We start from the raw sequence: 26,402 nt of genomic DNA on the forward strand, positions 1-26,402 counted from the left end.
GCCTCAAACCCATTGACCCACAGTGGTGAGTGGGAAAAACTGCATTTCTAGATGGACGGGTTATTTTCTGGCTGAAAGGAGCACAGATTGCAATCAAAACTCGAGCCTTCTCCTGGGAACACAGCTCTACCTGGCTTTGAAACACCCTGGAGACTGAAATGGAGCTGAAGTCTCTAATGAGCAAGCATTGTCTCCTGGGAACCAAAATACTTGACTGCACCTTTTGCTCGATGATGCTAAAAGTTTATTAAACACACATTGAAGACTGGCCCCTCTTTTACTTTTATCTTCAGACGTTCCTCAGGAAGAATAGGGCAGATCTCTCTCTTACCTTGTTCCCCTCTCTTGGCAGGTAACTTACTCGGGGGTGGGAGAGGGAGGGTGAGCATAGAAGCTATATTTTCCCGTGTCTCCTTGTAGCTTAAATGCTGCTTGGAGCAGGGAGACCTGCTTGCTTCAGACCCCAGCCCACGGGCCAACTCCAGCCCACAACCTGTTTTTGTACAGCCTGTGGGCTAAGAATGGCTGGTACATTTTTAAGAAGTGTGATAAATACTCAAGAAGAATCATATTTCATGACACTAAAATGACATGAAATTCAAATTTCAAGGTCTATAAATAAAGTTTTATTGGAACACATCCATCCACTTATGCATTTGCTCTGACTGCTTTACTGCCGCTGCAACAGGGTTGAGCAGTTTCCACAGACACGATGGTGACCGAAGCCTGCAATAGTTTCTGTCTGGCTCTTCATGGAGTTTGTTGATCCCTGCTTTCCACAGGCTATGTCCCCTACCTGGGAAAGTGCAAAAAGTAAAAAAGCCTGAGTTTTGTTTTGTTTTGCTTTGTTTTTTTGAGACAGAGCCTTGCTTTGTCACCCAGGCTGGAGTGCGGTGGCGCGATCCTGGCTCACTGCAACCTCTGCCTCCCGGGTTCAAGCAATTCTCCTGCCTCAGCCTCCCAAGTAGCTGGGATTACAGGCGTGCGTCACCATGCCCAGATAATTTTTGTATTTTTAGTAGAGACAGGGTTTCAACATGTTGGCCAGGCTGGACTCAAAGTCCTGACCTCAAGCGATCTGCCTGCCTCGGCCTCCCAAAGCACTGGGATTACAGGCGTGAGCCACCGTGCCCGGCCAAAAGCCTGAGTTTTTTTTATCTGTCCCTTTTGTCCTTCTGCAGACAATGACTCAGCCACACTTCCTGCCCCCCTCCATGTTCACCGGAGCTCCTCGGAGTCTGCGGAAGCTCTGGGTTAAAGGATGTGCCCTCGGAAGACCCCTCTGCGTCTTTAACATGAGGCATGTGCTGTGAGTCCCCACAAGGGTGATGTCGAACACAGTGAGGCTTTTCCTGCATTTGCTCGGGCCCAGCACCCTGTTCTCCTGTGTTCTGTTTTTGAAAAAATTCTAAAATGTCTCAGATGGTAGTTAAGAGTTTGGGTCTGAGTCAGACCATCAGACTGCAGAGCCCCCACCGCTCTGCCCCCACTTCCCCGACTGAGGCAGGTTGTTAAACCCTGGGTCTCCTGTTTCCTACTCTGGGGTTAATGTGGATGCCTGTCACCTGGGCTGCTGTGAAGATCCCATGTGGGGAGACAGGAGGAGGGCTGACCTCGGGCCACCTGCAGCTGGTGCCTGGGGATGCCAGTGGTAGGCAGCAATGCTGTCATTTGCTACACCGTAGCCAATCAGGAACCCACCGTGCACGGGACCTGCCTGTGCCCTCAGCTCAGCTGCTCTGTTACCCACCGTGGTGGGATGTGCTGCTGGTTTGTGCTGGGATCCAGAGCAGGCAGTGGGCACGGTGGCCCCTAAGCCATGTCTCCACAGGACTTGGATCAGGGCAGCTGGCCTTCTCTTTGCAATGATACCTCAGCTGAAATGGGAGGCTTGTCGGTGTCGACTGGGCACAGGCAAAACAGGAAACTGGCTGTATTTTGATGAATCCTGTTATACTAGAAAATTGCCTCCTCCTGATTAAGATCTGTGTTTATTGGTGCAGAGTTTTAAAGAGACACCCAGATCTGCCCACCCTTGCCAGCTGGGGGCACAGGCAACCTGTTGGGTTTAGACAGTTGACCATGGGCTGGCCTACTCCAAAAAAAGCACATAAATAAAACTTTCACAGTAAAGTTGTGTATTTTTCTTTTATTTCTCTGAACACTGTTCATGTCAGACTTAGTGGGGTGGCATTTCTGTGTTTCGCCCACTTTTTGATATGGGCAAATGAATTTCTCCTTTTTTTTTGAGTCAGAGTCAGGGTGACAGGTTCTGTCACCCAGGCTGGAGTACAGTGGTACGATCTTGGCTCACTGCAGCTTCTACCACCTGGGCTCAAGTGACCCTCCCACCTCAGCCTCCTGAGCAGCTGGAACTACAGGTGTGTATCACCATGCCTGGCTAATTTTGTGTGTGTGTGTGTATATATATATATATATTTATATATTATATATTTATATATTTATATTTTAATATATATATATCTTTATATTTATATGAATATATTTATAAAAAATATTTTTTTGTAGAAATTGGGTTTCACCATGTTGCCTAGGCTGGTCTCAAACTCCTGGGCTCAGGCAGTCCTCCTGCCTCGGCCTCCCAAAGTGCTGGGATTATAGGTGTGAGTTACTGCACCTGGCCCATTTCTTCATTTTAAGTGAGGACCTGCCCATGCCAGATGTTCATTAAATAGCATGATTTCAACATTTATTTTTATGTATGTGAAAATGGGATCAGGAATGACAAATCACTTGCCCAGCTTTGGGGATGGCAAGTCTGTCTGTCTTTGGGTCCAGGTCACTGGTGTGTGTCTTCAGGCAAGTTACTGAAAGGATCGGAGTGCTCTGGGCCTCAGTTTCCCTCTATGGTGGGCGGCTCAAGGCTCAGGACACTGGGATCAAATGAGATTGTGGCAGGAAGGGGCTCAGTCCTCATCTGCAGGGAACTCTCAATAAATAGGACTGCTCCTGGCTGCCTTGGGGTTCCAGTCTCACTGCAGAGCCTCTTCTAGGCTCATCTGTGAACATGACAGTAGACCGATGTCATTGGGGAACATGACAATGGCCTGATGATGTTTTAGTTCAGCAGCTGCAATTCATTGGAGATGCCTGGAAGTTCGTGACCAAATCCAGCCCTCATATCCAAGACTATACACTTCCCTAAGTACCTTCACATTTGAAACATTATATGTATCTTATTTACTCAACTCTCATCATAGATTTTGAAAAGAATCCGGGGCATTTGAAAAAGTGTGATGCAGTCACCCCTGCATCAGGGGTAGGCTAAAGACAGCAGGTAGGACAGACATTGGGCAGAGTGGGAATTACCTTTGAATTCCCATGGGAAGCTGTTTCATTATGCAGTGTCTCCATGTGGCTGAGTCCCTTCTCCCAGTTTCTCTTTCAGTGTTGTAGCAGATCACTGCTTCTTCTGTTGCACATGGGATGAAATAATCTGCTTGAGTGTAGGAACTGTATCGTACCAAAATACTTACCTTCAAACACTAGAAGGTAAGAAGTTTGGTATGATACAGGTCCTACACTTAAGGACCCTCTGGGTGTTATACTTACACTTAAGGACCTATAACACCCTCTGGGACAGCAGATACTATAAGAGATACACATCCTAATGGCCACTACCTGCTTCTGTGGAGAGGAATGGTGTTTCATTTAGAACTCATTCAGCAGTCGGCCGGGCACAGTGGCTTATGCCTGTAATCCTAGCACTTTGGGAGTCCGAGGTGGGCAGATCATGATGTCAGGAGATCAAGACCATCCTGGCTAACACGGTGAAACCCCGTCTCTACTAAAAATACAAAAAAAAAATTAGCTGGGCGTGGTGGCGGGCACCTGTAGTCCCAGCTACTCAGGAGGCTGCGGCAAGAGAATGGAGTGAACCCGGGAGGCAGAGCTTGCAGTGAGCCAAGATCGCACCACTGCACTCCAGCCTGGGGGACAGAGTGAGACTCTGTCTCAAAAAGAAAAAAAAGAAAAAACAAAACAAAACAGAAACAAAAAAGAACTCATTCAGCTGCAGTTCACAGAACACCTGCCTAGCATGGCTTCAGCACAAAAACATGTCATTATCTCCCCTAACAGCAAGTCTTCAGGGAGGCGAGTTCACGTTTGCAGAGGCAGCTCAGTGATACCATCCAAGCATCCATGAGCTTCCCACCTCCCCCTACCACCATCCTCAAATTCCTCATGTCTCTTACCTCATGCTTACAAAATTGCTGCTGCTGGCCCAGCCAGTTCATCCTAATGCAATCTCACAGTCAGGGCAGGAGGATGGGGAATGGCACAAAGAGCTCTCCTTGCCTGCCTGCCTACCTCTTGGTTTCCTAGAAGTTCCTTGGAAGACTTCTCCTTAAGTCTCTTGGGCTAAACTGTGTGTAAGCCCCTGTCTTATTGCTTCGAAAGAAGGTATGAAGGTATGCAGCTGGCATCTAGCCAGCATAGTGGGAGGCAGGGGAGGGAAAAGTGGGTTGGAAGTGGTTGTTGGGTGGCCACGTTCAAATGATTGAAATGGTTTCTCTCTCCCTCTTTGTTGTTGTTTCCTGTGTTGTATACAGTTAGATTTACAAAAGGCATTTGTACATGTGATGTGGCTCCACTATATGCACATATAAATAGAGGCCCTAAGCAAGCTTCCAAAGCCTCCAGGTGATAGTGTTCCACTGTGAATATATACAGAAGGTTGGTTGCATATTGACATTAATTTAACCAGACCCTCTGTAGCCCATAGAGAGATTTTAGTTATTCTTTAAACTCAAACCTGCCTACAAGTAGGTGCAACATTAGCTCTAACTTTGAAGACTATATAGAACTCTAGCCAACAGCCAATTGTTTGCTGAAAACAAGCTTTGTTTTATTAACATAACCTTCCTGATCTCCTGAGATAGGGGCAAAATTTCTTGAAAATGACCCGAGGAGGTCAGGAATTATTGTCCCCGGGGAGGAAGCAGAGGCTGGGGTGGAGCTTGGTTTGAGTTCTGCTTGTGGGACAGGCGGCTCCTGTTTCCCCTGAGTGGAGGATGAACAGAGCAAGAGACTCAAAGCATTTTAAGAATCTGTGTCAGTGTTTGTTAGCCAAGGGTGGAGAGCTGCTTGAAAGAAACGCCTGCCTGCCCTGGTGAAATGGTGGAACCTCATGCTTACACTGGGAGCCTGATCAAATGTTTTCTAGTAAAGGGTTCTGGCCACCTATATTCCTTCTGCTTATTCCCATGGGAGACTAATGTGATAGGGTCTGGGTGCCTCCTTAAGCCCATTGGTTGGAAGAGATGATTAGGGAGAAGCTGAGAGGTGGTTCTGAAAAATATTTTGCTTTCTAATAAATGGCTGCTGAGCAAACGGAACTCTCTGTTCTCTTCCCCATTTTCTTGCCTTGAATGTGGTTTTGTGAAGACATGTTGCTTGGAGCCACAGTAGCCATCTTGTGACCATGGGACAAGAGGCCTAAGAATTAAGTCAACATGCAGACAATGATGGAGCAAAAAAGACAGAAGAAATTGGGGTTCTTAGTCATATGGTTGAACTACTACATTCAACTACAATTCTTGGGGAGAGGCTCTTAAGCAGTTTTAATCACATGTTCACTCATGAATCAGTTGGTTCTAAAGGGTAGACCAGGCTACATCAACACACTTGCTGGAGTCAGCCTCTGGCCCTTTGTGCCTGGGCTGGGGTGCGGAGGTGTGTCTACTATCTGATTACAGCTGTGTTAGCCATTGTATAATCATCCCAGTAGCGAACATTTGTCAAAGACTTACTATGTGCCGAGCACCCTTTGTCCTCTTTTGGTGTTTTTTTGAGATGGAGTCTCTCTCTGTCACCCAGGCTGGAATGCAGTGGTACAGTCTTGGCTCACTGCAACTTCTGCCTTCTGGGTTCAAGTGAGTCTCCTGCCTCAGCCTCCTGAGTAGCTGGGACTACAGGCACGTGCCACCATGCCCGGCTAATTTTTGTACTTTTAGTAGAGATGGAGTTTCACCACGTTGACCAGGCTGGTCTCAAACTCCCAACCTCAGGTGATCCACCCACCTCGGCCTCCCAAAGTGCTGGGATTACAGGCGTGAGCCACCGCACCCAGCCTGTCCTCTTTAGTTAATATTACCGTATTTAATTTTCATGACAGCCATTTCAGGTGGGGGCAGTTATTATCACCCCTATTTTACAGAGCAGATAAATGAGCAGAGAGCAGTAGTTGGCCCAAGAACACATACCCAGTTAAGTGTCATTGGATTTGGAGATCCAGTTCCTGGAGCCTTCCCTCTTACACTTGATCCTGAACTGCTTCTCAAGCCTGAAGGATAGGTTGGAGCAGGCCAGTCAACAGCATTGCTAATTGGAGAGTCTCACATGAGGGCAGGAGGAAGCCACATAGGGGTTTTACGGTTATGCGTGTCAGGCCTAATGCCCCGTATCTTTGCTTATCAAAGTTTCTGAAAACCAGGATGTATTTAAATTGATTAAGATATTGGTATCTTTTCCCAAAGAGCTTCTGTTGAATTGATTGTGCCTCTTAGTATGGTGACAAGCGTGTGTTGAATAGAGCTGGCAATGGGTAAAGCTAACAACAATTATTATGAATAAAACTGCTAATTGAGTTTTAATGAAACTGCTTATCGAGGTGTAATGTGTGCAGAACAGCACAGAAATCAAGAACACTTGTGAGTGTTTGCAAGGCAATCACACAGGGTAACCAGTGTGTAGATCAAGAAGCAGAAGCGACCAGAACCCCCTCGTACTTGTACCCAGGGGTAACTTGTCCTGTTTTCTAATGGCATAAATTAATCTTGCCTGTTTCTAAGCTTTATATAAATTTAATTGTACAATAATACTTTTAAATCACTAACCATGGCCAGGTGCGGTGGCTCATGCCTGTAATCCCAGCACTTTGGGAGGCTGAGGCAGGAGGATCACTTGACCTCAGGAGTCCAAGGCTTCAGTGAGCTGTAGTTACATCACTGCACTCCAGTCGGGGGTGACAGAGTGAGACCCTATCTTTATAAAAAATAAAAATTAAAAAAAAACCACCACTTTTTTGTTTTGATCTCATATCCTCCTGCTTCCCACACCAGAAAGAGGTTCAAAGGACAACCATGCAATTTGAAGGGTGTTTTGATTGTTTAGCTTAGGAATTTAAGTTTGAGTTCTTACAATGTGAATTTGAAATGAGTGAGGCTTTCCAAGATTTCCAGTTCCACCAAATCTCCCCTATCAGCCCCTGGGGCGGCTTTTTTATGTCTCTGCACCTTCCTGTTTTCAGAAATGAAGCTGATTACTCTGGTCCAGGGACAGAGTGTGGCTTTAAAGAATACTCTTATTTTGAAAGGGAGACAGGGGCTGGGCATGAGGGAAAGGCAGAACCATCTTTTCCTTCGCTGCACCTGCATCTCCTGGGCCTAATGAGTTTAGGCTGATGGAACCCAGGCCCCAGGAAGGATTATAAATTCTCATTTGATTTGATTTGCCTCTAAAATACCTTAAACCAGCTGTGCCTGCCCAGCTGACCCAAGCCTCTCTGGCTGCTCTGGGGGGAAGGTCTGAGCAGGCCCCTCCTGTCCTGGGGAAGGGAGGGAGGACTGCAGCTTCACTTCCCCCACCTGGCTGCTCTTGGGGCCTGCTCTGGCCTGGCTGGGAGCAGGCAAGGCACAGGTCTCTGCTGCCCTCCCTGGTGGCCAGCCTCCATGTCCTTGAATTCTCCCAACAGCCTCAGAACTGGGGGCATCCCCATTTTATAGAGACAAAAAGTTGAGCATTCCAGAGGTGGGTTAACTTGTCCTGGGTCACTGCTGGTGATTGGCAGAGCCTGCATGTGACCCAGACCTCCAGGCCCCATGGCGCACGCTCAACCCCAGTTCTCTCCTGCATCCTGGGCTGAGTGAGGCTAAGGAGCGGGTGTCTTCCTCCTGATTTGCTCACGGAGAGAGTTTCAAAACCCACTTCACTAAGTCTCCGGAGAAGCTGCTGAGTGCCCAGCAAGTGAGCGTGGGAGATGGTGTGTGAACAGTGCTAAGCAACAGAGCAATCAGAGCGAATAGCTTCCAAGACTATTACATGTGCCAGGCACTCCACGGACACTCTCCTTTCCTCTGGTTCTCAAAGTGGGGTTTCTAGACCTGCATTATCACCATCGCCTGGGCATGTGTTAGACATTCATGCTCTTGGGCCCACCCTAGACCACCCACCTTAGACATGCTGGGAGTGGGGCCCAGTGGGCTGTGCTTTAATAAGCTCGCGTGTGACTCTGGGCATCCTGAAGGTGGAGCATGCCTGGTCTACTTTACTCCTGGGCTTTAATTGGCAGCCCAGTGGAGTCAGTGCTATTACTAGCTCCACCTGCATTTTACAGAAGAGGAGTGACGCGCCCCAGCAAGTGGCAGAGCCGAGACTCGCCCTCTCGCCCAGCTCTGCTCTGGAAACCTCCTGAGTCCTGCTCCTTTGCCCAGTTCTTACTCTCCTGGAGTTAAAATCTAGAAGAGAGGACAGTGGAGAAACAGGTCAGCAGGCCCGTCACCAAAATAATCTCAGTAGTTAGGCTATGGGAGGGAAATGAAAGGGGCTGAGAGGGAAGGAGGCCCAGGGAGAGTGTCAGTGGGGGTGAGACCAACTCAGCCATGGGGAGGGGCCGTGGTGCCCGGGCAGGCCTGGAGCAAAGCCTCTGTGGTCTTGAACTTGGCACATCTGACAATTACCAGCAGGATACCACTCGCCAGGTGCTTGGTGGGGAATGTTTGCTCCCTAGGTGACCCCATGAGCAGAGTGAGGATCCTCGTACCTGTTGAACAGCCCCCATCCCAGGCCTCAAACCCACAAGTCAGGAGTTAAATTCCTGAATGTCTCACACCGGGAACGCCATTTCATTATTTTTTTTAAATTTTTTTTTTAGGACAGAGTCTTGCTGTGTCACCCAGGCCGGAGTGCAGTGGTACGATCTCAGCTTACTGCAACCTCCACCTCCCAGGTTCAAGTGATTCTTGTGCCTCAGCCTCTTGAGTAGCTGGGACAATAGGAGTGCGCCACCATGCCTAGCTAATTTTTGTATTGTTAGTAGAGACAGGGTTTTGGCATGTTAGCCAGGCTGGTCTCCTGGACTCAAGTGATACACCTGCCTCGACCTCCCAAAGCGCTGGGATTACAGGTGTGAACCACCAATCCCACAGTTTTAAAGAAAAACTTTCTCCTACATCTCTGAGAACATAGTCAGGGACCCTCATTTGCAGTGGCCCCCTGCAAACCCTTGGTGCTACAAAGCAGTGTGGGCGACAGCACCTCTGCAGTGATGGGGACACCTGCAATCTGGGCTGTCCACTAGGAAGGCCATAAGCCACATGCAGCTGTTTAGATTTTATTTTATTTTTTTGAGATGGAATTTTTGCTCTGTTGCCCAGGCTGGAGTGCAGTGGCACCATCTTGGCTCACTGCAACCTCCACCTCCTGGGTTCAAGTGATTCTTGTGCCTCAGCCTCCCAAGTATCTGGGATTACAGGCACGTGCCACCATGCCTGGCTAATTTTTGTATTTTTAGTAGAGACGATGTTTCAGCATATTGGCCAGGCTGGTCTCAAACTCCTGACCTCAAGTGATCCACCCGTCTCGCCCTCCCAAAGTGCTGGGATTACAGGCATGAGCCGCTGTGCCTGGCAGCTGTTTAGATTTAAATTAATGACAATGAAATACAATTAAACATTCAGATCTCAGTCACGGGAGCCACATTTCAAGTGCTCAGTAGCCCCACGTGTCTCAGTGTGCCTTACCAGACAGCACAGATAGAGCCTCCAAGCTGCCCCGAGGTGTTAGGGTGAACCGCATACAGGTCAAAACTGGTAGAATATCAGCAGCTTTACATGGTACAGTCTAATAGGCGAGAAAAGGGACTTCAGAGAAATTCAGTCCTTTCCTTTGTTATGGGAGGAAACCGAGGCCCAGTGAGCCTGGGGTTATACCAGCCAGCTCACAGCTCAGATGAGGCCAAACCCCAGGTTTCTTTTTTTTTTTTTTTTTTTTTTTTTTTTTTGAGACGGAGTCTTGCTCTGTCCCCCAGGCTGGAGTGCAGTGGCGCGATCTCGGCTCACTGCAAGCTCCGCCTCCCGGGGTTCACGCCATTCTCCTGCCTCAGCCTCCCGAGTAGCTGGGACTACAGGCGCCCGCCAACACGCCCGGCTATCCTGAGCATTGTGAAATGTTTAGCAGTGTCCCTGGTCTGTACCCACTACATGCCAGGAGCACCCCCTCCTAAGTTATGACAACCAAAAATGACTCCAGACATTGCCCAAGGTGCCTTTATGGGAGTGAGGGGAGGAAAAAGTCAGCTCTGGCTGAGAACTACTGGTTCTTTTCCCTCAATTTCAATGAGCTGAGGATGGGGTTGGAACCCAGAGATCCCTGGAGACTGCGTTCCTCCCTCTGGGAGGTGGGAAGCCGTAGGCCAGGGGGCTGCCTGGGTCTATAGTAGAAAGAGCAACATGTGCTTACAGCCCATTTTTCTTTTCAGCTCTACAGGCATCTGGGTCTTTTTAGGCAAAGAACTGGCCTCAGCTCTAGAGATAATTAAACCCATCTTTTCTCCCTTTCCCTGCCCCATCCCCTAAACCCTTTGGTTCATTCAATTCACAATGATAACATTGTTCAAGCAGCACTGCACACATGTTGACATTGAAGTGTTTAATCTTGTGGTACAATCATTCCCTCTGGCCCCTACCCCAACATCTGTGCAAGCTGCAGGCTCGGGGCTCATGACAAGAGGGTGGCCAGGGAGATGGCTGCCTGTGGTCTCGCCTCCGGGTCTCATGTCTCTGGATGCAGCCCCCCAGCACCTAACAAGGAGGCAGTGTCTCCAAAGACCCTCTTGGAGAGCCAGGAGGGTAGGACTCCAGGTGGTACTGCTGGCAGCTGAAGCATTTGGTGGAAAGTTTGAGAGTTGAAGCAGTTCAGGGACAGGGGAGACAATGCTGCCTGTGTGCCCTTTGCCAGGCAGGGCCCTGCCCCCCAATCTGGGGGCCTGGGGAGGGGTGACGAGGAGATGGGTGAATGCTACAAAACCTTCAGGCTGTCAGCCTCCCTCCCTCCCTCAAGGACTGGCATTAGGCAGGAGCAAAATTTACAAGCCTGAGAGGGAGCTGAGTCTGATGCAGAACCTTCACTTTGAGTTTAGCTTTGGAGATTTATGTGGCGAGCGCATCGAGTGTGCCAAGAGCAGAGCGTAGTTCAGCTCAGAGCTGTCCTTATCGAATCATTGCCACAGCTAAGAGGTCACTGGCAGCTCCCATGTGAGGAAGAGAGTTGGTATGGCTGAGTGGGGAAGAGTATGGGCCTTTGAAGATTCAGATCAGCTGTGTGACCCTGGGCAAGAGACAGTCTGAGCCTCAGTGTCCTCATCTGGAAAGTGGGCACGACGTGTCCCCCTGCCTCTGAGAGGGGTTTTCATAAGGATTCAATGAGATGATGTACAGGACATGTGAAGTGGCAGCCAGGCCACTGCCTGGCTGCTCACCTCACAGCCATCAGGATGGTCACTGATATGGTTTGGCTGGGTCCCTACCAAATCTCAACTTGAATTGTATCTCCCAGAATTCCCACGTGTTATGGGAGGGACCCGGGGGAGGTAATTGAATCATGGAGGCCAGTCTTTCCCATGCTGTTTTCATGATAATGACTAAGTCTCACAAGATCTGATGGTTTGATCAGGGGTTTCCACTTTTGCATCTTCTTCATTTTCTCTTGCTGCTGTCATGTAAGAAGTGCCTTTCACCTCCCGCCATGATTCTGAGGCCTCTCCAGCCATGTGGAACTGTAAGTCCAATTAAACCTCTTTTTCTTCCCAGTCTCGGGTACGTCTTTATCAGCAGCATGAAAATGGACTAATACATTAATTGGTACCAGTAGAGTGGGGCATTGCTGAGAAGATACCCAAAAATGTGGAAGTGACTTTGGAACTGGCTAACAGGCAGAGATTGGAACAGTTTGGAAGACTCAGAAGAAAACAGGAAAATGTGGAAAAGTTTGGAATTGCCTAGAGACTTGTTGAATGGCTTTGCCCAAAACGTTGATAGTGATATGGACAATAAAATCCAGGCTGAGGTGGTCTCAGATAGAGATGAGGAACTTGTTGGGAACTGGAGCAAAGGTGACTCTTGTTATGTTTTAGCAAAGAGCCTGGTGGCATTTTGTCCCCACCCTAGAGATTTGTGGAACTTTGAATTTGAGGGAGCTGATTTAGGGTACCTGGCAGAAGAAATTTCTAAGCAGCAAAGCATTCAAGAGGTGACTTGGGTGCTGTTAAAGGCATTCAGTTTTAAAAGGGAAACAAAGCATAAAAGTTCAGAAAATTTGCAGCCTGACTATGCGATAGAAAAGAAAAACCCATTTTCTGGGGAGAAATTCAAGCTGGCTACAGAAATTTGCATAAGTAGCAAGGAGCCTAATGTTAATCCTCAAGACCATGGGGAGAATGTCTCCAAGCCATGTCAGAGACCTTCATGGCAGCCCCTCCCATCACAGGCCTGGAGGCCCAGGAGGAAAAAGTGGTTTCATGGGCCAGGCCCTGGGTCCCCCTGCTGTGTGCACCCTAGGGACTTGGTGCCCTGTGTCCCAGCCACTCAAGCCATGGCTGAAAGGGGTCAATGTACAGCTTGGACTGTGGTTTCAGAGGGTGGAAGCCCCTAGCCTTAGCAGCTTCCATGTGGTGTTGAGCCTGTGGATGCACAGAAGTCAAGAATTGAGGTTTGGGATTCTGCACCTAGATTTCAGAAAATGTATGGAAATGCCTGGATGCCCAGGCAAAACTTTGCTGCAGGAGCGGGGCCCTCATGGAGAACCTCTGCTCAGGCAGTGGGGAAGGGAAATGTGGAGTCGGAACTCCCACACAGAGTCCCTAGTGGGGTGCAGCCTAGTGGAGCTGTGAGAAGAGGGCCACCGTCCTCCAGACCCCAGAATGGTAGATCCACCAACAGCTTGAACCGTGTGCCTGGAAAAGCCATGGTCACTCAATGTTCGACGCCAGCCCGTGAAAGCAGCTGGGAGGGAGGCTGTACCCTGCAAAGCCACCAGGGTGGAGCTGCCTAAGACCATGGGAAGCCACCTCTTGCATCAGTGTGGCCTGGATGTGAGACCTGGAGTCGAGATCATTTTGGAGCTTTAAAGTTTGACTGACCTGCTGAGTTTCAAACTTGCATGGGCCCTGCAACCCCTTTATTTTGGCCGATTTCTCCCATTTGGAATGGCTGTATTTAACTGATACCTGTACCTCCATTGTATCTAGGAAGTAACTAGCTTGCTTTTGGTTTTATAGGCTCATAGACAGCAGGGACTTGCTTTGTCTGAAATGAGACTTCAGACTGTGGACTTTTGAGTTAATGCTGAAATGCGTTAAGAATTTGGGGGACTATTGGGAAGGCATAGGTGGCTTTGAAATGTGAGGATATGAGATTTGGAGGGGCCAGGGGTGAAATGGGTTTGGCTGTGTCCCCACCAAATCTCAACTTGAATTGTATCTCCCAGAATTCCCATGTGTTGTGGGAGGGACCCGGGGGAGGTAATTGAATCATGGGGGTGGGTCTTTCCTGTGCTATTCTCATGATAGTGAATACGTCTCACAAGATCTGATGGGTTTATCAGGGGTTTCAGCTTTGCTTCTTCCCCATTTTCTCTTGCTGCTGCCACGTAAGAAGTGCCTTTCACCTCCCGCCATGATTCTGAGGTCTCCCCAGCCATGTGGAACTGTAAGTCCAATTTAACCTCTTTTTTTTTTTTTCCCTGGTCTCGGGTATGTCTTTTTGTCAGCAGCATGAAAACAGACTAATACAGTCACCATCAAACAAAACAAAACAGAACAGAAAATCACAAGTGGTGGTGGACATGTGGAGAAATTGGAACCCTTCCCGACTGCCGGCGGGAAGGTAAAATGCTGTAGCCACTATGGAAAACAGTATAGTGCTTCCTCAAACATATTGAAAATAGAACTACAATATGACCCAGCGATTTCACTTCTGGGTATGTCCCCGAAAGATTTGAAAGCAGGGTCTCCAAGAGATATTTGCACACCCATAGTCACAGCAGCATTACTCACAATCACAAAAACGTGGAAGCCACATACCATTCAGGGATGAATAAACAAAACGTGGCCCATCCATACAGTGGAATATTATTCAGTCTTAAAAAGGAAGGACATTCTGACAGGCTACAGCACGGATGAAACTTGAAGACATTTTGTTAAGTGATATAAGCTGGTCACAAAAGGACAAATACTGTGTGATTCCATTTACAGGTGTTGCCCAAAGCAGTCAGACTCACAGAGACAGAAAGTAGAAGGGTGGGTGCCTGGGGCTGGAGGAAGGAGGAAGAAAGGGGAGTTAGTGTTTAATGGGGACGGAGTTTCGGCGTTGCAAGATGAAAAGAGTCCTGGAGACTGGATGCGCAAGAATGGCATCCTGTGTGTTTAAAATGACGGAACTGTACACATAAAAGTGGTTAGGATGTTAAATTGTATATTCTGTGTATTTTACCACAATTAAAAATAAAAGTTTTAAAAAATGGTGGCTGTTTACCTGGCTTAGGGGTTCCATGTGTTGTCAGAGCTGCAATCTAGGCGAGCTTCTATGAACTACTCTGCTACAGTACACCTGAGGGCTCTCACGTCCATGCTGGGGTGGCCAGAAAGTCCTTGTTGAATGAGTACAGTGGAGGTGTTATCTGAACAACGCGTATCATTGTCGACTTCTAGGCGATGTTCTGTTTCTCTGGGCATAGAGCATTCTTCTCCCTTCTCCCAAGAGCTGTGTGTGTCAGTGTGGCCTCCCCAGGCTGCTCATGTTATTAAGAGGACATTTTCCTGTTAGAGTAATCAGGTATGTCTGTTCCACTTTCCAGAATTCCCAATTTATTGCATGCCTCTGGCGGCTTTTTCAAGCTCCTTAATCTTGCCATGTAAATCTTTGAATGAATGAATGAAGACCCATCATCAAATTTCACATCCCTGAAACTGCGGGCCATAAACTGCCTCCTAACAGCAGCCGGGATAAGTCAGCTCCAGTGAGTTCTGGTGTGTGCCAGAACCTTCCAGATGAGCTGTAGCCCTCCAGGGAAAGAGCGAGCCAGGGTTGGTAGTTTCAGAGTTAAACGGGCACCGGGAAGTTCCGGGATATGGGGCCCTAAGCAGTCCTTGGGTCCGTGAAAACCCAGTTCTAACTTCTGGTTATAATGTAGACTTCGATTAGTTCTTTTAGCTCCTTGAGCCTCGTCCTCATTAAAGTGGGGTGTGGGGGTCTATCCCCAGCCCCTAACTGGAGCCGAAGAACGCTTTGGACTAGTCTGTGCTCACAGAAACCAGATTCTGAGTGAGGAACGTGGAATTCTAATGCTGGACTTGTGGTTTTTGCCTGGAAAGCATCCCTTTGCTCATAAAATATTTGTTCCTGCCTCGTAGTTTAGCGGCATCTTTGGGGCCAGTGAGAGGACCGCATAGTCTGGAAGGTTAACCAGATTTTTTCTGAAGACCATAGAGTTTTGGAAGGAGCTGCTGGGTGATTATTTACTATCCATTTATCAACTCTTTCCAGCCCTGGCTGGGAGAGCGGCTTCAGGAGGAAATGAAGGCGGCTTTGCCTGGGCTGACGGTTCCCCTTTTCATGGATACAAATATCTTTCATATGCAACTGGCCACGGTCTTGCTCATCAGGTGTTTTTTTTTTTTCTGCATGACTGTCCCCGTGAGAGCTGCTTCCTGAGGTCTCTGAGCAACCAGTGACCAAATCCAGTGAATAGTCCCCGGAAGAAGGGTCTCCCGGCCCCCTTTCTCTGAATCTGGCCACTGTTGGGCCATCTTGCCCTGCCAGTCCTCTGGTCCTGCCCTTCCTTTGGACCAAGTCCTCCTGGTGGCATCATTCTCCCCCTCCCAGGTAGCCCCCAAATACTGCTCCAAGGTCATGCTGGTCTTTCTCATCATAAATGCATTTTTCCTGCATAACTTTATCCATAAACCCAATTCAACAGCTCCCAGCTTGAGCATTCTTGCCAGGGTTATCCAAACCTCTTTTTCCAACTGTCCAGTTGAACTTCCTGCAGGTCATCTCAAGTTTCACCTGTCTGCAGCCACACGTGTTTTCTTCCCTACCACTTCACCTCCTGAGCACTCTCTCCTGTGTTGGTATCTACCGATGGTGTTATCGCCCTCCTGGCATTCCAGGCCAGCAGTGGGCAGCATCCTCTAGTTCCCCCTCTTCATATGCTTGCTTGTGATTAACTGTCTTGTCTCTTCCCCTAGAGAAGCACTTCTGGTCCATTACAGTTCTGGGGGCCTGACAAGAGATGGAAAATGCTGACATCTTTTCTCTTGAGCCAGTCAGGATTGATAGTGGCTGCCTGGGTGCCAGAATTAAGAAAAGAGTGTTGCCATTGTTTAGTGATGCCTACCTCGGGTGCCAGGAGGGAGGAGGAGGGTGCATGTACTGGGTATGCATCATCTCTGATCCAGAGCCTCCTCTGAGCTCCCTGCCTCTGTTCTCACTCCCTATAATCCACTTTCCACAGGGTCACCAGTCCTCTACCTAAGATAGATCTGGTCAGGGTACTGCTTTGTGTCTAACAAGGGACCAAGCCATCATGGTTGACGACATCAATGATCAACCCCTTAGCTTGACGTTCAAGCATTTTCCCAATGAGGAATGTGTTGCTTTTTTCTTGTTGTTCTCAGCAAACTTCTTACCTAAACTCCCCAGCATGTCCTGTTTCTTGTCTCTTGGGCCCTCGATCATGCTGTTGCCTCTGCCTACAGTGCCCTTCCTTGTCCTCTGGGACTAGTGGGCCTCCGTTCTTCCTTAAGAGTCCATTCAGCACCTCTCCTGGGAAGAACCCCAACCTGCAGAGCTGCCTCCCACCTTCCTCAAACCTGAACACAAGCACTGGGATTTGCCAAAATCAACGAAAATGAATGATCTCTTTAGGTACCGTGTCTCCTTTGGCCTCATACCCTGTTTCCCCAAAATTGTTGACATGGAAACAGTCAGATGTGGAACTAAAGCTGAACGTGCCTACCCTCTGACCCAGAAATCCTGCTTCAAGACATTTACCCAGTGGACACATGTTCACCAAAAGCCATGCACAAGAGTATGCATTGCAGCACAGTTTGTCTCAAACTGTAAACTCCCCAATGGCTCAAACTGTAAACTCCCCAAATGACTATAAAAAAACGAGTTGTGTCATATTCATATGACAGGGTTCTAGACAGCAGTGGGAATGCATGGACCACTGGTACACAGAACCACATGAGTGAGGCTGTCGAAGGCTGCAGACACAGAAGAGAACACATTTGTGATTCCATAGTCAGGTGTCATGGAGGCAGAGCCAGTCCATGGTATTGGGTGTTAGGAAGGCAGTCAGCCTTAGGGGAGGAGGGACTGGTGTTTGGGAGGGGCCCCTATCGGGACGACTTTGGAGCTGGTAATAAATGTTTTGTGTCCTGCTCTAGGTGTATTCACGTTGTGGAATTTCATCACACTTCATGAATGCTTGTCTGTGTGCCTTACTGTGTGTATGTTATCAACAAAGTAGTTTACTTGAACTAGAAAGGAATTGCATGAAGAGTAATGTGTTCAGTGCAGAGATTTATGAGACCCTGCTAAGCATCAGGCTGTGCAGGGCATGGGATCCAGAGCTGAGACAGTCATGGGCCCTGTTCTTACAGAGCTCAGTCAAGGGGGATGCCTTACATGTGGGAATGATCCAAGTCCGAAGAAAGCAGTTTTCATGGTGAATGGTCATCTGGAGAGAACACAGCTACCTGGGAGTGTTTCCTGCCCATCCATTTCCACTTCTGGGTGTGTATACAATTGGGCTTGTGTGTGTTTTGCTCAGGACTGCCTTGGTTGCAGTCAGGCAGCAGCCTGACTAGGGTTAGCTTAAAGGGGACTTCTTTGAAGCATCTCAACATAACTCATAGATTGGAAGAGCTGAAACCCCAAACTTCAGGAAAGGCAGAGACTACCAGACCAGGGGATCAACCCAGCAGGTCTCTCTCCTCAATTCCAACCTCAGTCCTCCGTGCTTGGAAGCTTCTTTCTCACAGACGAGCCTTCCCTGCAGGGCGCTGGCAAGGGGTTTCCCAGAGCACTGGATTACATCCTTAGAGATCAAGGCAGGGAGAGCGAACAGGGGCTCTTTCATACCAGATTCCAATAAAAATAAAAGAAGGCTTATGTGTGGCCAAGGTTAAGGCTGGCTTCCTCCCATCCCTCAACTGGAGAGAAGAGGGTCATGGAACAAGATGGTGGCTCCCTTGGAGTTGCATGGCTCAACTGGGACAGTGATGATGGACTCTCCAAGAGAGACAGACACACGAGGGATGGGAGGTGGGGGTGGGGGGACAAGGGCAAGGCTCGTTAACAGTTGTGCATCACAGTGAGCCATGCCCCAACTTTGCTCATCCTGATGAGCTATGCCCAGCACAAAATGATCCCTCAGGAAGCAGGAGAAATGTATCTTCTGTATCTGTTTTCTCATGTTTGTAGCAATTTATTCATTTAGTTTTGTGTATTATGATGTACGACTGTACATATGCATATATTTGGGTTCATACCCCTAATTTTTAGGGTGTTAAATACTGTCCCATAAAGCACGGCTCTGAATACTGCAGGTTCTGTTTAAGCATGAGCTGCCCTTTGCAAGTCTACACAGTGGGTTGCCAATTTCTTTGGTTGTGGCCCTCCCTTTGTATCAGACAACTATAACTTAGTGAGGGGTTTGCCTGAATATTTCTCATAACTGTAGGTGGGAGGAAGAACCCCAGATGTTAGGGAGAGGCAAGGTACTCCTGAGAGATGCTGGGGGCAGGTGTGACTCCCGTCTGGGACAGAAGTCTTCCCTGACATGGCAGAGGATCGTGAAAGGGGGGCGCCCAGGTGGGCAGCTTCTTGTTCCTACCTGCTCTAACCCATTACTGACACCCTCCAGCTCAGAATTTCCCCTCTTAGGGCTAGCTTTGGGGCTATTTTGGGTTTTTGTAAAAGAAAGACACTGAACTTGTCTTTGGGACAGTGATGGGTCTGCTTGCTGTCACGATGGTGTTTTCTGGAATCCACTTTCTTTGGACTTATCTTTTGGTCTTGGGGATTTAGGCCCTTTTCATTTTTTGAAGATGAAAGTCCTTTGTTAATTCCTATAAGCTCTCTCAGCCCTTGGGGTGCTGGGATGTAACTGAAGGTAGAGGGAGGAAATGCTGGAATCCTAGGCTCTGGGCTTCCTTAGGAAGCTTTTCTCTGTGGGCATGGGGAGATGTCAACTCTAGACATTTAGTTTAAAACTCAAGTCTTGGGTAATCAACTATATACAGTAACTTTAGAAGAAAGTATAAAGACATATTTTCACCTGAAAAATACATGCAGGCTTCTACCTCTTTTAGTGGTAGCAATTCAATTGTCTTGATACTTGAGTTGAAATGGTGTAGATTTCACGCTGTAGAGTGGCTTCCATAGAAAAGGGAAACCTTGGAAAGATGAGATTTGGAATTTGGTTTGGACTTTGAATTATCCACTGCTTATTTGTGTGTGTGTGTGTGTGTGTGTGTACTTCATTACTGTTCTTTCTTTGATAATGGATACAAAATTATTTTCAGAACATGTGACAATGTGGGTTTCAGGGAGAATAGAGTAGCATTGTAGTTCCTGCTTCTCATAGTCTCCAACTAATGAATGAAGGAAATCCTCTCAGAAAGCCATACCAAAGAGCCCACAAACATTTCTAAGAAATTTGGTTCCTCACTTTATCCCTGAGTTTCTTTTTAGAAAAGAACCTTGTAACTGATACCTTAACAGTTAAGATACAGTTCATCTTCTATATTAAAAACAGTTGTACCTGCAGCTGTTGTAACCTTGTGTTTGTGATTATGTGTCAGTGTTTTCTTTCTTCATTGGGCGTGACTCTAATGATTGTACCTGTGTTTATGTCATGCTTATTCAAACATATCTTTATTGTTTGGTCTATTGCACTTTTTTTTTTTCAAATGTAATCATAAGTGCACTGTGTAAATGCCCACAGCACATGTTGCTTCTTCTGCATTGGTTGTCATTCTTCTGGCTCATTGTTTTAGAGGCCCTGTAACAATGGCAGACTCAAATGGCTCACCTGTGGCTTTCTCCTGTCAGCAAATGGCTTCTGTGATCTTCCCAACAACTCCATGAGAAAGGGCCATTGTTACTATCTCCAGGGGGAGGGGAACACACAGGGATTAAGTAGCTTGGGGAAGGTCACACAGCTGGTAAGTGGCACAGCCAAGATCAAACTCAGGCCACCCGGCTCTAGAGAGTGTGAAGGTCAAGAGGGTGAGCTTTGGAGTTCAGCCACTCACCTGACTTGTGAACTTTGAAGGTTTCCCGGCCTCCCTGAGCCTCAGTTTCCTTATCTGTAAAATGGGGATCAGTCTTGCCTCATGGGGTTCCCTCAGATGATGGCAAAGAATGCTCAGTGCAGGGCTCACAGAGTAAGCACTCAGCAAACATGCACTTTGCACTTTCGGGCTCTTCAGCCATCCTCAGTTGTACATCCTCAGATGTTCCCCAGCCCCTTTCTCTGCTCAGGCTGATTGCGTATCTGCCCGTGGGGCTGTTGTGAAGCTGGGTTCATCCAGTGCTGGGAGCAGGGAACTGAGGTCTGCTGGGGACCCACTGTGTTCAAGGCATTGGACTTTGCTCCTGTGCGTGATTGTGGGAGCAACCCTCTCTGCTGAAAGTTGAATCATGGCACAAGGGCTCTTCCTGGTCTTTGGAGGTCTGGCTGTGCTGCGGTGGAGAACAGAGATGTTTGGAACAAGACTTCATCTGTGCTTCACCTCTCCTGGTCCCCTGGAGAAAAGCATTTGAGAAGCCATGAGTTGTCCCAAGACTGTGCCACCTTCTTCATGGGGTAGACCTGGCCTCTTCCACCTCTCTCCTAGCACACTCTTGAAAACCTCTCAGATGCAATGCTTTGGGAGAACAGCTTCCAGGGTGACTAAAGCTGCGCACGCACAATTCCACTTCAAGGCATGAAACACATGTCCTGTGATGTTCATAGCAGCACTGCTTTCAGAGCCCCAATTTGGAAACTCCCTGAATGCCTATGAACTGTAGAATGGATACATGAATTGTGCTCTAATACATTGATGGACTATCATATGACAGTGAGGATGAACGAACATGCACGGTGACATGGATGAATTACACAAGCACTGTTAAATGGAAGAAGCCAGATACAAAAGATGATATAGTGTATGAGGCCTTGCAGGGGCTGTTCAAAAACAGGTGAAGCTAACCTATAGTTTGGGAAGTCCAAGGAGGGAAAGGGGGTTGGTAATGTTCTGTCTCTTGACCTGGAGGAATCTCCATGACTGGGTTTACTTTGGTTTACACACACGCTACACGTATGCAACAGTGCAGTTAAAAAGTTCTAGCAAACGGCCAGGCATGGTGGCTCACGCCTGTGATCCCAGTGCTTTGGGAGGCCGAGGTGGGTGGATCACGAGGTCAGGAGATTGAGACCATCCTGGTTAACACGTTGAAAACCCCATCTCTACTAAAAATACAAAAAATTAGCTGGGCATGGTGACGGGAGCCTGTAGTCCCAGCTGCTCGGGAGGCTGAGGCAGGAGAATGGTGTGGGCCTGGGAGGCGGAGATTGTAGTGAGCCAAGATTGCGCCACTGCACTCCAGCCTGGGCGACAGAGCGAGACTCTGTCTCAAAAAAAAAAAAAAAAAAAAAAAAAAAACCCAACAAAACAACAACAACAACAACAAAAAACTACAAACAAGCAGAGGAACGGCCTTGCTGAGCTGTTCAGCTGTTCCTGCAGCCACAGAGATGAGTGGTGGTTCAGGCCTCTGGTTTGGGCAGGACCTGGGCTTAAATCCCAGGTCTTTGGCCCTGGGGAGGTCACTGGACACCTCGTGGGTCTCAGGTGCATGCCTCACCTACCTATGCGGGATTGTACTGACTTCCTCGGGCTGCTCACCTTTTAGGGCTGGCATGAGGGTCGACTGAGCTGGAAAGGTGACAGAGGACTGGCCCGGGGCAGTCCCACGGTGACACAGTCAGGCCCTTTGCCCCGCCTTCCCACCTGGGGTCACCTTCCGAGGCTCACTTGGTTCCCAAGTGGCTGCCCTTTACAGAGACTCCTGCCTTCTCTGTAAATCAAAGCGGGGGATTGGTGATGTCCCCATGGCCTTCTCTCCCATTCATCTGGCCTGTCCCATAGATTGGGTCAGGAGAGAAGGGATCCTTGTGGGCGTGAGGGGTGTGTTGTGACAAGCAGAGCTGTCATCTGGAGGGACCCACCCACGGTTTCTGGAGAGTCCTTCCCTCCTGCCAGCTCTCCATATAGGGCCCAGGATTCTAGCAGCTGTGGTTCAGAGGTCATCTTCCCAAGGTCTTTCCAAATACAGGGATGCTCCTGTGCCCAGCCAGAGACCCCAGCCTCAGGGAATTCATCTGCCCCTTCTTCCTGAGAGGGAACAGCCTGAGCGGGTAATTCCCCCATGCTCCCTGCCCTCACCCTGCTCTCTTTTTGGGCTATTGTTAAGGTTTAAACCAGATTGTTTTTTAATGGAGCTGTGCAGCCAGGGTCTTGGGGCTGCCAGTGCTGTGAACTTCTTCCTCAATGGTGTTCCCATCCTGCTGTCCCACTTGGAACCAGGCAGCCATAACCCAGCCTGAGAGCTGAAGCTTGTTGATTGTATTTCTCCTTTCTTCTGACCAATCTGCTGGCCAAACTGGTTCTGCTCTTTCTCCCTCTCTCTGCAGTTCTCCACCCCAGACAGGAAGTGGAGATGGGCTTGTATTTTCCTGCAGATGAAAGGTGTCTGGAGGTTCTTCTCACTGTCCCGAGTGAGAATGGTCATTCTGCCCCTTCCAGCACTCTGTGGCTCCCAGTGTCATTCCTGCTCCATGTTGGTCCAGAGGGGGCACGATCCACAGGAGCCACAGGTCCCCGCCCAGAAGCACCATTCCTGGGCTTTCATCTTGGTGCTTATCATCTGTGAAATGGACATGACATCTTAGTCTAATATTGCTGCCACGAAAAGGGAGAAAGGTGGAGGCCTTTTGCCTTATTTTGTCCTGAACTCACTTTCAACCCCCATCCCAACTCTGCCATTCACTCCTTTTACTGCTGTTAGTCTGCTGCTGTGACTGTAAACCTTGGCACCTCATTAGAAATATCTGGGGGTGCTTTAAAGAGATATGGATTCCCTTGGTTCAGGAGGGGGTCGGAGTAGCTGTGTGCTGGAGCCCACTGTGTGCTTCTCTTCCCATCCATGTCCAGCAACCTCACGTTGGTAGCTTGAAATCTGCCAAGATGGCAGTATTTACACGGTGGAGTCAGCAGGCGCTTCAGATCAGGTCCCTGAGAGTCGGTTGTTAAATGTTTACCAGCCCACACCTGGGCCAGGACATCAATATTTTCTAAAAGTTTCCACAGTGATTTTCATGTGCATTCAGGGCTGAGAACCCCTGGTCCTAGAGATGTCTCATACTAGGCACAGTAAGGTTTATGCTTACCAACAATAGCTAACAGTTATCCAACCCCAGCAGGTGTTAAACTATTCGTGTGAATGAGATCATTCAACCCTGACCATAACCCATGAAGGAGGATTACAATCCCCATTTTTTAGATGATGAAATCAGGTTCCATAGAGGTTTTCTGTTACCTTCTCTAGGGCCACTCTGTTGGTTAGTGGCTGAGGCCAGATTCCAACCCAGGCCCGAGCCCCTGGGACCTGAGTCTGGCCAGGACCTCTTGGATAGCTGTGGTTAGTGCCCTACTTTTCCCAGCAGGTTGGACGCAGAATCATGCTCTTGTTCAGGATGACCATGGGGACCATGGAGTCTGAGCCTGTGACCCTCCAGTCTGCAGTGTGTCGGTGCAGAAGGAGCAGTTGTCACTGGGGTCACTGGCAACAGGCATGCCGCCATCTAGCTTAGGCAAGATGCTTGGACTCAGAGCCAGAGAGTGAAGCCTAGACACTAATGAGCTGTCGGTGTTGGTGTGTGTTCTCTTCCTCTTCCAGTGGAACATGACAAGGAATTCTTCCACCCACGCTACCACCATCGAGAGTTCCGATTTGATCTTTCCAAGATCCCAGAAGGGGAAGCTGTCACAGCAGCCGAATTCCGGATCTACAAGGACTACATCCGGGAACGCTTCGACAACGAGACGTTCCGGATCAGCGTTTATCAGGTGCTCCAGGAGCACTTGGGCAGGTGGGTGCTGTACGGGTATCTGGGAGAGGTGCTGAGTTTCCTCTGGGGGCAGAGGAAGAAGGGGGTGGTGACGGCCGGAGGACGAGCCAGATTGGCGCAACCACGTGCCAGGCCCTGTACCAGATTATCCCTTCTAAAGAAGCTGTGTGGTGTATGTCACTTCCTTAAAACCATGACCGACAACAAATTCAGGAATAGTAGAAGGCCAGGGAGCCCCGGGATGCCTGGTGCCTTGTGGCTTTTTATAGGCAGTCTAGATCTGGCTGGGTGGATCTAAGGGACATAGAAGAAAAGGGGACGGGGAAGAAACATTTTTGAAGGGCTACCTCTCTCCCGTTCCTCACTCTGAAACCCACTGCACGATGTCAGGCAACCAATTAAGGTGGCCATCTAAAGTAAAATGTTAGGGGAAGAAAAAAACCCAAACCAAAAATAAACAGAGAACTTTTAGCCTTCCAAGAATCACTAGGTCAGAAACCAAACGTGTGTGTTGAAAGTCTTTAATTTATCAAGATCCATTAATTTCAAGGTCTTGTGAGAGGTAAGGAGGCTAAGAAAAAGGGCTGGGACATTTAGCAGGTGCATTCTATTCAGACAGTCCCGAGGCGGGAATGACCAAGGTCCTGTTACTCAGTGGCTGGTTGCTGGACCCCTCAGGCTGTCAGACGTCTACCGTCCCCACTGGGCAGGGAAATTAATGGAAGAAAGTTGGTGTGGGCACCTCCTTGTGATGTGCAGGCCTAGCATCTTCAGCTAGAAAGGGGACTTGTTACCATAGACAGGGACAGAAGAACCATCACAGCTATGTTTGCCAAGCACTGCTATTTGGTGGGGGCGGGGGGGGCGGTCATCTAGGGACCAAGAAAACAAAACTGCTCTTGAGCATTTCCAGAGTGTTTTGCACTCGATATCTTGTTTCATATTCACAGTAGCCTTCAGAAGTGGTGGCTCATCTGTAAAATGAGGAGAACTAAAGTTACCTGAAGCCAAAGAATGAGGCTACCCAGAGAGAACGTGGCCACATTAGGATGTGAGCCCAGGTTTGCAAAGCTGGAGCCCATGCTTATGAAAGATATTTATTTCAAAAATTTGTTTTTAGGCCGGGGGTGGTAGCTCACGCCTGTAATCCCAGCACTTCGGAAGGCCAAGGCGGGTGGATCATTTGAGGTCAGGAGTTCGAGACCAGCCTGGCCAACATGGTGAAACCCCGTCTCTACTAAAAGTATAAAAATTAGCCAGGCGTGGTGGTGTGTGCCTGTAATCCCAGCTACTTGGGAGGCTGAGGCAGGAAAATTGCTTGAACCCAGGAGGAGAAGGTTGCAGTGAGCCGAGATGGTGCCACTGCACTCCAGCCTGGGTGACAGAGCGAGACTCTGTCTCAAAAAAAAAAAAAAAAAAAAAAAAAGTTTTTGAGTAGGCAAGACATGTTCATGGTATAAAATCAAAAGGAAAGAAAAGGAATCACAGTGAAAATGAAGGCTTCCAGCCCCTGCTGAGGCAGCCCCTGCTGCCAGTTTCTTGAGTCTCCTGAAATCAGCGAAGGAATCTGTGTTGCTGTTTTCACCTGTGGAACCCCACAGCGCACTCACTCCTGCCCCTGGCTTTCATCGTTGGATGATGAACCTTGGCAGCCCTTTCCAGTGGTTCACACAGGGTGCCCTCGTCCTCTGAGTCACCTCACTGTTCCACGGCATGGGTTGTGCTGCGTTTAATGTGTGCATGCTGGCTCCTCTGTTCTATGATGGACGGTGCCGCAGGGCAGATACCCTCACTGACATACCTGTTCATGTCTATCAGTCAGGTAAAGTTCTAGAGATAGAATTGTGGGGTCAGAGGGCCCACACATGGGTGGCTTTGGTAGCCACTGCTGAGCAGCTCTGCTGGGAGGTGACATCGACATCTACTCCCAGCAGCCAGGGAGCTTCTTGCTTAGGATGAAACCACAGCCTCTGTGTCCAGGCTGTTATCTGGATTCTCCACTCAGCTCCGGCAGCTCTTGGTCCTTCCTGCTGGCTTCGTGGGCACCTGGTCCCATCATGGTCTGAGATGCCTCTGCTGTCTTGCCTGAGATCCATGGGGTGGATCCTGAGGGCTGCAGGGTTGGGCAGCAGGCCTGAGCACTGCGTTTGGAGGAGGGGTGGGCGTTCCAGGTGTCCTCCCTGCCAGGCTGCTGG

At 48.7% G+C, this 26,402-nt stretch overlaps 1 protein-coding gene across 1 annotated transcript in view; it reads left to right on the plus strand.

Moving 5' to 3' along the window:
• BMP7 (bone morphogenetic protein 7) overlaps positions 1 to 26,402 on the plus strand; it is a 97,295-nt gene that overhangs the window by 13,606 nt on the left and 57,287 nt on the right. Inside the window, exon 2 of the mRNA XM_012512018.2 lies at positions 24,036 to 24,228. Coding sequence (XP_012367472.2) covers positions 24,036 to 24,228 — 193 coding nt within the window. The remainder of the gene's footprint in view (positions 1 to 24,035; positions 24,229 to 26,402) is intronic.

The sequence above is a fragment of the Nomascus leucogenys genome, chromosome 13 (assembly GCF_006542625.1).
Source record: "Nomascus leucogenys isolate Asia chromosome 13, Asia_NLE_v1, whole genome shotgun sequence".
NCBI lineage: Eukaryota > Metazoa > Chordata > Mammalia > Primates > Hylobatidae > Nomascus > Nomascus leucogenys.